The sequence below is a fragment of the Scophthalmus maximus genome, chromosome 15 (assembly GCF_022379125.1).
Source record: "Scophthalmus maximus strain ysfricsl-2021 chromosome 15, ASM2237912v1, whole genome shotgun sequence".
In the NCBI taxonomy this organism is placed as follows: Eukaryota; Metazoa; Chordata; class Actinopteri; order Pleuronectiformes; family Scophthalmidae; genus Scophthalmus; species Scophthalmus maximus.
In genome coordinates, this window is record NC_061529.1 from 17,662,084 (window position 1) to 17,675,870 (window position 13,787).

The 13,787-nt window shown below is 41.2% G+C and overlaps 1 protein-coding gene across 4 annotated transcripts in view; it reads right to left on the reverse strand.

Moving 5' to 3' along the window:
- alk (ALK receptor tyrosine kinase) overlaps positions 1-13,787 on the reverse strand; it is a 314,269-nt gene that overhangs the window by 32,691 nt on the left and 267,791 nt on the right. For all 4 annotated transcript variants that reach the window (XM_035610012.2, XM_035610013.2, XM_035610015.2 and 1 more), the window contains exons 7-11: positions 12,875-13,009; positions 11,999-12,102; positions 9,806-9,978; positions 7,538-7,632; positions 891-1,010 (exon numbers count right to left, since the gene is read on the reverse strand). In XM_035610012.2, coding sequence (XP_035465905.2) covers positions 891-1,010; positions 7,538-7,632; positions 9,806-9,978; positions 11,999-12,102; positions 12,875-13,009 — 627 coding nt within the window. The remainder of the gene's footprint in view (positions 1-890; positions 1,011-7,537; positions 7,633-9,805; positions 9,979-11,998; positions 12,103-12,874; positions 13,010-13,787) is intronic.

Consider the following 13,787-nt stretch of genomic DNA (forward strand, 5'->3'; position numbering starts at 1 on the left):
AGAGCCTGTCCCCAGACCCTACAGAATTGATTTGATGGGCGTTAACAGCGTACGAATGTTATAAGAGTGTTGAAAGCAACCTGGGAGACAAAACAAGATATAGATGAATGCAATATTGATCCTAGTGTTGAAAAATAGTCCAGACCAATCATCTCCTGGACTGGAAAACCACATCTGTTCAGCATTTAATTAAGAAGTGTTAAGTCTACATACTTAGCATATTATATATATATATATATATATATATATATATATATATATATATATATATCTATATATAGAGAGAGAGAGAGAGAGGCTTCAACAAGTCCAGAGTAGCACTTTACAGTTACCAGCTGAAGAAATGTGCGTTTTAGAGCAGGTTTGATATGAACGTAACTCAAACTTATGACGTTAAATGTAGAAATTGAACCCCTGCTTGTCTTTAACCTTTTGAACCAGGGAACTGACTATGAGGTTGAAAATGTCAGGTCTGTGTTACTGGCTTCACTGACATTCTCAGGAAACAAACGGGAGGATTTTGCACTCCAAAACGGACTGTCCTGCTCCATTTAATGCCAAGGGAGATCTCTGCAGCACTCACACGCAGATGTGTCGCGGTGCAGACCAGTAGGGGGCACACATACTTTGTTGCAGCCCGTGCACTGTGCCGTGCTCAGCACGTGTACAGTGATTGTGAGTAATGAATGCATGCATGCGTACATGTGAGTGAGTTTTGATGTGTGAGCAAAAGAGAGAGCAGGAGCGGTGACGAGAGACAGAGGGAGAAAAACAGAAAAACAGAATGTCAATGTGGAGAATATTCTCACATTGACATAAGAGCTTAAGTATTCACATATGAGCAACACTCACATATTCAGCTTAGCTGTGACAGTAAAGCTCACACTTACAGTAATCTGTGGTGATGAAATTTATCAAAGGGCTTCCAATGGATGTAGCTGTAGTCTTGACAGTTGGTCTAAACGGCAGTCTGGTTGTGGTCGTCACCACGGGTGGAAACTCGCCGTTGGCTGAAAGGGAAAATGATGCATTTAATGAAAAAACAGCTTTCTTTCCTCCGTGTGCAGCATTGGAATCTTGTTGACGTTACACTGAAGAATGGTGTCAGCAAAGCTGCTGCAGACTCCTCACTTGGCACAGAAAATGCAGAACCAACAGCAGGGGTCATTCTTTCATTTGTACCACCGATGGCTACACACAGAGAGAGTAGGATGCATAACATGTAGCTCCTCTATATCTCCCCACGTCTCCATCCGTTCCTACAGTAGATGTGGAAGCTCGTTCAGTCTGGGTGTTTCGGAGCAATCCATCACGCCTCCAGCCTCACCGCTTTCCCAGGACTGAGATCATAAGCTTGCCGGTACCTTGATCCCATCCCCTCAAGTTCTCACCCAGAATTGAGTCCAGGCAAGAGGCTGGCTGAGGCTCAAGATAGAGAAACCTCCTTCCCCCCAAAGCTGTTAAAGTAGGGGAGACTCCTTTTAAGTACTATCGATGTTGGACGCTGACCTGGGAAAAAGATTCACCTGTTCCCATTATCTAATTTGAGTCGAGATGAAAAAACTGGAGTTTCCCTGGCTGCCTGACTGATTCACTGAGCAGATGAATGACTTCCTTTGATTTGGTCCTTACACTCCAATCACTGCTTCAAAAGACTGAGTGGTGCTGGAGGATTCTGCTGCCACATCTGATCAGGGACAGTAGAGGAACTAAAGGAACAATCAGTGCAAACCAATCAGCTGAACATAACAAAATACTGTTCCAGGATTTATTTGAGGACGTGCTTAAATGCCAAAATGAATGTCAAACAACAGTGTTGAAACGCCCCTGATGAAAAAATACATGGAATTTTTAAGTCGGAATTAGCTAACAAAAGTCACTGAAGACGTTTCAGAGCACGTGTCCAATCCTTCCTTATTTATTTTATGAGTAAGTTAGCCAGAAATGTTCAGCTTAGCTGCTATAAATGTGTCTGTGATCTTAAGTCTGTTTGCAAGGAAAGGTCATGTTCTTTTTTGAAGCGTTCTGTTTCGGCTTCTCATTTCTTTGATGCCATGTTCTGTAGGAAAAGCCCCCAGTGGCTCTGTTGCAAGATGACCCTTGTTGGTTGCAGTGAAAACAGAAGACTTTTGTACAATCATTTCAGAGACGTCAGATATGGTTCACAGGGGTTTGCAGAGCCGATGATGCTGCCGTCATGTAATGGTATGACACTTAAGAGGGGCACGGTTTCAGATCTTGACCTTCTGCTATTATTCTAGTCATATCTCTGTTTTTTGTTTTTTTTGAACAAAAGATGGATACAGTACATGCCACCCAAAGAGCCATGACTGCATCGTCAGTTTTAGAACAATAAAAAAGTACTACTGTGTCAGCCAGACTCGACAATGCCGCAGTCCGTAAACTAGAGCTGCAACAGTTAATCGATTAGTAATAGACTATTAAATTAATCGCCAACTATTTTGATAATCGATTAATCGGTTAAAGTCGTTTATTTCAGCTTCTTCAATTTGAATATTTTCTGGTTTCTTTGCTCCTCTATGACAGTAAACTAACTTTCTTTGGTGTGTTGACAAAACAAAACATCATCTCGGGGTTTTGGGAAACATGATCGACGTAATATGACATTTCATGGATCAAACAACTAATAGATTAATCCAGAAAATAATCGTCAGTTTAATCGATAGTTGCAGCCCTACTGTCAGCACCAGCAAAGTCCTTATAGTCTGTTCGTTAAAAACGTGCTCAGTGCTCAGAGAAGATGTAGGTAAATTATGCAAGCGTATTACAGACATAAAATGTCCTATTTTTGTCCTGTGTATATAAACTGTTGAGGAGATGATTACATGGCTGCAGGGTCAATTTGTGTTTCATACAGCGGGAAAAGTTGTAGACCAGCCTATTACAGTTTGCTCAAATTGTAGCTTCCAGATATTCTCCATAGTCTAGCCCTGGATGGCAAAGAGCAGCAAAGCATAATTTGAAAGTTTCATGAGAGTATTTCCCTTCACTTGCTTTGCTCCTCTGAGACACAACTATTCCTAGAGTAAGACGTTACAGCTCCATATGTTGCTAACAACGCATTGATGAGCAAGTGCTGTTTCCATGACCCTGGAAAAGCTGTTGCTGGAGCTGAATTTCAACAATCCAAAGTCAAAGAGTTGCCCACATTGTGTCATTTGCCTCCTTGCTGAAAACAAACCCTGCTTGCCTTCCCATCATTAACGTCGTTCTGGCAGCATCAGGGGGACAAAATTTATATATATTTTTTATAATTCTTTTACTGCCAAAACACAACTTCTTTTCCATTCGGGCACCCCTGTCACCTCAGGCTGAAACTTCACCATTTATGACAATAAAGCAGGGGGGTCCCTCAGCAACTATAAGATTAGGAAGCTACCATGTGGCAGTACTCCATTTGGTCCGAGAAAACCTCCTCACCTCCACTTGGAGCAAACAGCTTATTATTTGTGTTTGAGTTGAAATTTCACCCGTGGTCCTCTGGGTGATAGTATATACAATCATATCAGAATATGGCAGTTTGTTTAAAATTCTGCAGTTTGTTTTTAACCTGAAACCAAAGCCGAGTGTGATAGGTCTGCCTTGTTTTCTTGACCCAAACTTTTTTGGGTTAAAAACATTTTTTGCTTCAAAGCGTATAAAGACCACAGCACGGTTTAGCAAAATCCAGCCCACCCAAAAAAATCAATAGCTTATTTCCCAGCGCTGTAATCCTCAAATAAATATATATTTATAGTCTCCACAGATTGGGAGCTTTGATAAAGATAGGGTTTGTGAGTGACTGCAGTTTATTTGATTGTTTGGGCCTGTAGAAGCACTCAACACTACACTGTCTCTCTGTAAGCGAAACCCTAACTTTTTATATCTTCAACAAAGTCACTAATATGGTTCACAGCATTGCTATTCAGAGCATGGGTGAACACGCTTCGGCAGGGCTATGGAACAGACAGAGCATTGGTATGCTGCAGCAGCAGGCAAAGAACTCAGCAGGTCCACCACAGAGCAGCATGAACCGGAGGGTAGGGCAACAGCCAGCGTGCCTGTCACTGTTCATTAGCAGGGCGCGACAAAGGTACCTGAAGCCCACCAGAGGCCAGCCACAGTGGGGGCACCTCGTTACCACCCAGCCATGATCCCAAAATATCTACACATTGTAATAGCTCCGAGAAATGTCCACACCACAGACATTTCATGTAGACAATGAGTCAACATGGTGTATAAAAACTGTATCCTGCTGTACGTTTGGATTCCTAGTCTGTTAACTTGAACATATTTGAAGCTTTGATTATAGTGCCAGTTGATTCTGAACATATATGAGAACAAAGGGGGACGATATTCCTGGGAGAGACCACCTTTGCATGAAGTAATTTAAATTAATCCAATATGTCATCATTGAGAATACACTGAAGGACTGTAAGGTATCTGTACTGGTCCATGGCATTTCTGAGCACCGACATGTTCATGTCATAATTAATGAAATTAATAAGTTTCAGGATTTCTTCTTGGATGTATTACACAAGTTTCTGTGACAGATAACACCAACACAGCAGCCATCTACAACACATGCACAGCACAAAATTGTAATAGAAAAACTGTCAGGAGCTTTATGCATGGTTGTTCAAGGGTAGAACAAAGTTTAAACAGGCTGTTTTCATATTGCCTTCAGTCCTAGACATCCAATTATTTCAATCCAAATCACTATTTTTGCCATAGTAATTCATTCGAGAAGTGTTGCACTGACTCTGCGGCGATGTCAAGGACCAGAGGCAGCGGGTGCTCTGGTTACTGTACATCAGTGTGAAGAAGTGAGCTATTGTGGCCGTGTTTACAGGAAGGAGTCCACATTAAGTCAACTGAATTAGCATGCAGAAGAACCCAATGTAATTCGTTGTACAGACAACTGTAGAAATGAATTTCCATTTCATCTGACAATCATATGATTGATCCCGTGGGCTTTCGACAGTCTGACGAAGTATGTTTGGTGCAGTAGTTTGTTTTGCTAAACCAACTTTTCTTTCTTTCCCTCATGGGTAACAAAGTAATTTTGTTGCCAGAAATAACCAAAATGTGAAAAGTCAAAATTATGGTAAGGGGAAAAAAGAGAAGTAACAGTGAAAGTCTTTTATTTAAGTAGTTGTTTTGCAAAAAAACCTAAGCAAGTTTCTATGTGACCTAAACCTTACCAAAAAACGAGTAAAAACTTGATAATTAAAGAAAACTGAAAATAAGAAACATAATACCCTATTGCAAACATTGCACCAACGAATGAGAATCCATTGTCACCAGGTGAGCTACATTGTTAGCATGTTCTCGGGGTTGTGTCTGGTGGAAGAATTGATGGTACGTGGCGGAGAGAAAAAGAATGAACTTCCTGTGCTGTAAAATCCAATAAAGCAATTTAATGACGCTGGTGAAGATAAAATGATAAATCTGACAGCAAGGCCCGGGACCTGAAGGGCAATGGATGCATCATCATGCTTGCCAACCTATAATTCACACTAAAGTCTAAAAAAGAGTAGGGGGAAATGCTGCGGATGGCGGAACCTCTGCATAATGTGTTAGCAGCATGTTTTCCTACTAAAACATATTACAGTGCTGCGTCATTATGATCAGGGATCCATCATAATAATCACTCACAGTGATCACTCTTGGAAATGATGCTTGTTGCTGAGCTTCACAATCTCCTATCAACTAGTCTGATTGATAGGCGATAAAATAGGGCTATGTCAAGTGCAGCTGTAGGTAATGGATACCTGGCCTAGATTAAGAACTTGCCACCTGGAAAGTGAGCGACGCGAGGACAGATGATCCTTCAGAGCTGCCTTACCAGTGCTCATGCACCAGAGGACATGAAACACAAATTGGTGTGCAAATTTCCCCTGGAAAATGTGATCTCTTTAAATAAAGAGTCCCTAACCGAATCAGCCAGTGCTGATACAGGCTGTCAAGACCAACAGCAAATTCTCACATCATACACGAATGACGAACCTTGTATCTTATGTTCAGGGCAATAGTGTTGACATTTTATGATGAATAAATCAATCACAAACATTATCTAAAGGTGAACAAAAATACATCAGGTGTGCCAGTCACATATGTTATTTATTATAATAGATTTGAACTGGTAATTAAAAAATGTGCTTCAATAGCTGTTATATGTTTGTACTGTATGTCTCTGCCAACCAGTCAAGGAGCAGGAAAAATGGTTACAATATGCCCTTCTGTTCCTGAGTTATGGTGGTTAATCATGGTCCGAGATGTGTTTAAGCTGAAAAGTACGATGACCTACGATCATTTTCTCAATTTGTCTGAATTTTTATCATAATTAGTGCTTTAATTGCAGAGTTTTGTGAGTAACCTTTGACCACCAAAATCAAATCAGTTTTTGTGGGAGTTGGCGCCAAATTTGAAGTGTTCCTAAAATATTGTATTTTACGGCAAAGGGGTGGACAGACATATACTTATGAACGCACATATGCAGCAACTCAAAAACGTTAGCCGCTGGTCACAACAGTTGCCGACGTGAAGGCATAAAATCTTGACAGGCTGTTATATAATCCAGCATCACAAAGCATGAAATGCATGTAGGATCAAATCAGACTTTCACAGCCATGGTGCTGCTGCTCGAGTCTAACTCAGGGTGTAGTCACTTTAAAAATGCTAAATTTTAACACACTTCTCATTTTCAGATCTATATTCAGGTATAGCGATGCTCAGACATTACTATTTCTGTCACTGTTCAAACATGTTCTTCCACATATGCAGAGATGGGGGTGGGGTGGGGAGGCACTGAACGTCTTACATTTCATTTCTAATGGAAGACTTGGTTGTCATCTTCGACTTGTTTTTATACCGATAAACCATTTCAATTATAACTGAAAAATATCTGGAAAGTTGATGCAAGGTTTGACCTTTATGAGACTGCAGAGCAACATCAGAACATAAGCCCTTATCAATCGAGCCAGCTATATTATGGCAGATATTAACTGTTCTGACATTTCAGGGCACATCAGAGATTCATTATGAGACAGGACAAAAATGTGATGATATGTGTCATTTCCATTAAGTTTGGTCAATGTATCTCTAAACAAAGTTTCACTACATTTAATAGAGATCATTTCTAATACCCACATTTACACCTGGCCATTCCTCACATTATTAGAGACAGCTGTGGTTGGAGCGAAGACGAGACAAATCAAAAAGCAAGCAAGCTACCATTTCCTTTCTATTCTTCTTCTTCCGTTTTTTGTTTAGTTTTTTTGGACCTAAACAAACGAGAGGAGGATCTTACATGATCTGGAGGGAGTGATCAGATCGCAATCAGATCTCAACGTAGACACGGCAGATACAGTACAACTTTATACCAGGTGTGAATAGAATCATTTTAAAATCATATCTGCATTTCATTAAATACAGGTGTAAATGGTCTAGGAGAGAATTAGATGTAAGGAGCTAAAGATTTTACAAATGTATCTCAATTGTCATGACTAACTTGAGTTGCATGCATAATACTCACATGCCAGGAAGCAGTCCATACTGAAAGAGATGTTGTCAAGAGAGATGGCTGAACCTGGTCCAGGTACGTCCTCTGTGCTGAACTGCAGCCAGAACCTGCAGTTGGACAGAGATGTTTTAACTACCGACTAACCTGCGGATAGTCGGATAGCTTGGAAAAATGCCACTGAAGTTCGGCTTTGGAGGGTGAGCATGGTGTGAGAGACAATTTAGTCTGTACTGTGTGAAGAACTGTTCACTATCTCTTTGAGCAGACACAACAAGACAAAGTGCAGTTTGACTGCAGTCCGGGATGTGATTTCTGTTCCCACGTTAAATACCTTCATGTACAAAATAATTCACGCAATCGACCAACATATGGGATAGGGCTTCTCAGAAGGTAAAGCAGGTCGTCCCCTAATCAGAAGGTCAGCGGTTCAATCCCAGGCTCCTTACGACTAGAAAAGTGCTCTATAAATCAGAAGGCAATCTCAGTCCATTTAACGTGAGCTATATATCTCAAACCTTTAAAGGAATAGGTAGACATTTTATGCTTCTTTACTTTCCTGAATGGATTTATAGTGGATGAGAAGTGTGATAACTGTCTGATGGATATTAAAGGTGCAGCAAGCGATTTTGGAGGAAGCTCGTCTCTCTCTTTGTTGTTGTTGTTGTTGATGATTTTACTGCACTGACCAGGCCTCGAACCCGCAGCATCAGGTACGGGAGACTAACTTGCTAACCGCGAGTCGTAGCATCATTCGACAGCTAGCAGACCGTGAGGTTTTCGTGCTCACTGCCCCATTTAATGGGGAGCCAGCAGCTGGTTAACTCAGCTCAGAGTAAAGAATGGTATCTGTTCAAAAATATACTCCACCTACCACTCGCTCTCCGGCTCACTAAATAACAGGTTATATTTTCTTTGCCCGACTATTTATTTTGTTGCTGTCAATAGGATACTGAAGTTATTGAATTACGAGAAATGAATAGTTCATTTGAGAGGTGTTTCGGTTCTAGTAGGCAGATTTTGAGTTTGCCGTATTTTTCCAATGCCATGCTAAGCTAACCAGTTGCTTTCTCCAGCGTTATATTACTGTACAGAAAATAAAAGGGATATCAATCTACTTATATCACAAGAAAGGGAATGAATTAGGTTCTCAAAATATCCAACTATTCCTGGAGTTAATTAGATTTTCACAGAAGTGTGTTTTGTGCATGTTTCATCAGCATCTCGTTTTTCTGTTCATTTATTTCTGGCTTTAAGACAGTGATGCCCACAAAAAGTGACTGGGACATCAGTTGCTGTAATATAACCTGCAGTGAGTTCTAGATATAAAGGATTTCCCTCCAACACCATCAGACTTTCAGACATGAGCTTTGTATCCGTCCATTGTAACATTCAATATAACAATTGTTGCTAAAACGTCAAGGCAATCATGTTGTTTCGCCATTCTTACCGACAACCCAGAGGTTCTCAAACCAATAGCACTCATGCAGAGTCCGTCTGCAGGACATAGTGTCTGCTATGTCCTGACTCTTGTCTGCATTTAAAGCGGAATTCTGATTCCATTTAAGCTCTAGAAAGGTCACGGTGCAAAGACTGGCAGGTTCACCTGTTGGTTACGGACATGACATTCTAATTAAGAGTACAAGCACAGCTGACTACATAACCCAGGAATCAAAAATTAATCACTCTCAGGGGAGCGGGATTATCCAAGCTCGAATGGCAAAGAAACCCCCAGTCAGGCAAACAGAGATGAAATGCCTTATCTGATGTTTCTCTTTTTTCTTGCTCTATACTAATTCGTTCCAATTTCTCTCTTCTTTGAGGGGAAATCGGGGCCATACCTAATTGGAAGGCAAGTAGGTTGGGTAGAGCCTTGTGTATTGATTTCTACTCTCTTAGTGGAATAAAAAGAGAGGAGGATATTTTGTACAACTGTACACATGGCAGGTTCATGGTATAAGACTAGAGTCCCTCTGGGATTCATTAATTTTGTGGAGTTGAGGGGAAATGTTTTCCTAAAAGTGGAATGTAAATGTTGAAAATCTGCATTTATGAGAGGTGACAAGTAGGAAGAAGAGCTCATGGTTGCTATTTTTAAGGCTTTCTTTGCTGTGGGAGCACTTAAATATTACTGGGAGTGAGTCTGAGGTTTGTTGGGATGAGAATGGAATGGCGTTTCAAAGTGAAACTACCAGTTCGATGCCTTCAGACAGTCTGAAGACATGGTTTTGATATAATCAAAACTGTCTGTTATTTGGTGAAACAGGTGCACATGTATCTTACCAGTCGACCAGCCCATAAAGCGGAAGTATGATGAGTTTCCAGCCCCTTTCCAACTTGGGTTCACTGGCTGAATGCCACAGTCTTCGCCGCTCCTCTGGGCCTGTACTGTTCTCCACTATCCACAGAGACAGCGACCCCTTCTGTAAGCCTCCAGAACACAGCAAGAAGCGCACCTGTCGAAGGAAGGTGGAGTAACAAAAGAACAGCACAAGTTGAATTAAGTTTTTAGTACGCAGTATCGAATGCCACGAAGTTGGATTGTTGCTTTTCCAGGCACGTGTGCGTCAGACTATAAAATACCACAGTGACTTTAACTTGCTTTGAAAATGTTAGAATTGAAGCAAACCAGCCAGGGGTTTTTATCAGTCAAGGAAGGTATGCATTTAATATTACATGCGATCAATCAGTAATAGCCATCTGGTCAGGTCTAATTATTCCACGATCAACAGAATTCAAGCAGGACCCTGATTTGGGTTATTTCACTATGTATGCTTCTGCTGCACGGTTCAGCATAATCGACACTACACCCACCATATTCACAGGGATTTGTATCCCAATTAAACAACATACAGGCATATCTAGAACTGAATAGTAAGAGGAAGTCTGTATCTAAAGCTTTATAGCAGATATGTGACCATGTCCCTCTAAATCATTATATTGGAGCCAAGAACATGATTCTGGCTTCAGCATTTCAGCGGAACTAATTCTGGCTTAAGCCTGATGACAAGTGCCATCCAGACGGCTGAATTCACCTCATCCATGTTGAGGGCTTGCGTCGCTCTTGTCGATTGCAGGTTGTAGTCCTTATCGTCCACTGTGAAACCACACGGTGACCGCTTAAATATCGAGATCACAGGCACTGTACAGCGCATGCTGGGCACAGTATGAAAGTGAATGTGATCTGTAGCTAATACCCAAAACTAATATCCTCAACGTAGTTTTCCAAGAGCAGCCAGGCGAGATTGGACGGCACCGGTTCAGTGTGGAGAGAAGGATTTAGAGTGTTAATCTGGAATAATGGCTTATCTTTGGCTGCATGCCAAGTTGCTGGGAACACCTTCCACAGCTGTCCACGAATATCAGACACCTCTAATATACAGTGGACTGGAGAGAAAGCAACAATCTCCTCCTTTAATTTTTTTCTGTTTTTTCTTCTGGAAAGTTTCTTTGCATGTTTTTGGTGTTGAGATAAACTTTATTTCTCCCAGGTCTCTGTTGTTATCTTGTTTCCTGACCTCTTGACTCTCACAACAGCTTCCCACCTCACGTCGGTCTCGCCCTCTCCTAACTAGATCGCCCTTTGCCTCCAGTTTAAATGTGCAAAGTAAACAAGCAGACGGGCAAAGGTCGCTGTGCTGAGCAATATTAAAATCACAAATATAAGTTTAAATGCTAGCTGCAGTAGCATCAATATAGAACACAACCTCTTCACCCAGAGATCTGCTCTGAGAGTATCATGGTCTGAATAATGCATGAATTCTAATATGACCACAAAATATAGGAGAAGATAACACCTGTAATTGACAAGGTCAGCCCCACTGCCTGGTAGGATCTCTCCGGACATGCAGATGGCACGGTCTTTACCTAATGACCTATCCTAAATTTCCCTCAGGACCAATAACGTATTCATCTAGACGTCTTGGCACATTTTGAACTGTTTCTGAAAACAAATGATCAAATCAAAGTATAAATAGCTTCCTACTTCTACAACAATAACAATAACTGAAAAGTGAGAAGGAGTCCATGTTTCCTTTCTGGGGATTATTGGAGCACAAAGAGTTTGTTATTATGATAAATGACAGTACTATAAATGTCCTACTCCTATTCTACTTTGGAGGAGTTTACACTTCAGCAGCTCCAGCTAAACTTCCATTAGAGATAATGTGACATTTTCCAAAATCATTGTATCCAATAGTTATTCCTCGTCCTAAAAACATTTTCTTTTGTACAAATCGAGCAAACTCTTTGACAATACAAATATTAAAGTAAAGTTTAGCTTTGATATGTTTCTCTATCCAAGAGTTATGCAATGACAGACCTTTACAGACGGCTTCTAAAACAAATTTGGTGGGAAAACCTAAAACCAACTCACTGGGTTCCAGCATGTTTACACTATCTATATCAGTCGTGCTCATCTGGTCTTGTGTTTGCATTAGCATGTCTGAGAATGAAGATTACATAAACTCTACTCACCGAGCATGGGGCGTTTCTGAGAGGAGGGGGGAAGAGAGGGCTCCTCAGTAGTGCTGAGCCACGCTGGCCTTTGGCCTGGCCTCCCTCCACACTGAATGTAGCCCCTTGAACACACAAAACACACAGAATAAACACTGTCAGAAATAATACACGCCGAATCTGCGCGTGTAGTCTTGCAAAACATGTAAGTGACATGGAATTGACTATTAGTGAGTGAGTATTGGCATTATACTCCATTTCTCCCTCGGCTCGAATTTGACGCACAGCTTAACCCATCCAACTAAAGGATTTCAAAAGAACTCAAAAAGTATCGTCTGAGAAAAGCACAGTTCAACAGAGCCACAGCAACAAATACATTACAGTTGAAATCGATTTTATGTCTTTTTAGGGTAAAAATTAAAAATCACCACATATGCTATAAAATCACAATGCTCCATTTAGAGTTTTCCCACAACCCCTCCATGAATGCGATTTTTGTAAATAGTTGTAACTACTGTAGTAGTTGAGAACAAAAACAAGCCTCAGTAAACCAAGCCTTTGGGATCTCCTCTAGAGACACGCTTGCTCAATGCACTCAGGATGAACTGCAGATGTGGGACTTAAGAGTCTACAAGCTAGAGCTTTAACACCTGGTGGAATTCTGTTTGTAGCGGTGCAGCTCTGAACAAGAACATGTCTGACACATCAGAGGTTCAGTTTATCTTTCCACATTCACAGACTTAATATATTTAAACGGTCAAGATTATTGGTTTTAAAATGCCCCAGTCTTGCTTCACTGTAAAACATTTCCCTTGGAAGTTAATTTTAATGAGGCATGAACACCGTGCAAACTCAAAAAATAGCAAATAGGCCATTTCATCGGCGTGTTTGAGCCACCTGATGACGGGCAGCTCTGTCTGGTAGCCTTGACTGGAGACTGGATTCTTCTCCAGGAGAGACCACGACCCATTACCGGCTGCCAACTGCACTCGCCTTCTTCAAAGGAGCAGTAGCTGCCATTGAGAAAGTGGCCTGGAGAGAGAAAGGAGAGAGAATATATCAGGCGAGGACAGGAGAAGATGATAAGGAAAGGGAGGTGCATCATGAGTGGACCGACACTGCAGGGGGGTTAAAAAGGAGAGAATGGAGTTAACACCGACAGTCAAACTGCCAAGGAGGCAAAGGACAGGGGTGGGGAGGGGACTGGGCATCAAGGAGTTGGGCCACAGTGAGGAGGAAAGGGTTAAGATTCGAGAGGCTCACAGGGGGGGAGCGCTAACGGCTCAAAGATTAGAAAGCTTTAGAAACAAAAAAGACCTCTCGTGTCCAGTAGGGAAAAAAGTAGGAAAAAGGGAAAAGGGTCAGAGTGTGAATAACATGAAACCAATCAACAACCGAAAAATGCCGTGAGCTTTGGAAGCATTTTGGCCACTGAATGCTATCTAGAAAGTTAGTCTGCACACAGCAACAACGCAGTGAAAATTTATTTTTTGGATTGTGTCATGGATACAATTCATTCTTTTGGGACAATGTGTGACAGATGTGAGTGTGCATGACTTACTATGGTTGAGAGGACAGTTTTTGGTTCCAAACCATTGTTTTGAGAACATTTTGGACAGTCCTCACAACTTCCAAGGGCTTTTTGAGGATTTAGACTTAGTTCTTGGGTTATGAATTAAGTTCAGTTTAGAGTAAAGGTCATTTAGTCATGACAGTTAAGGTGAGGGTATGGGCTGTGTACTATACTGTAACTGTGAGGACTGTGAGGAAGTCTTTAAATCTCCTTAAGGTTTGCCATTTTTATATTTAA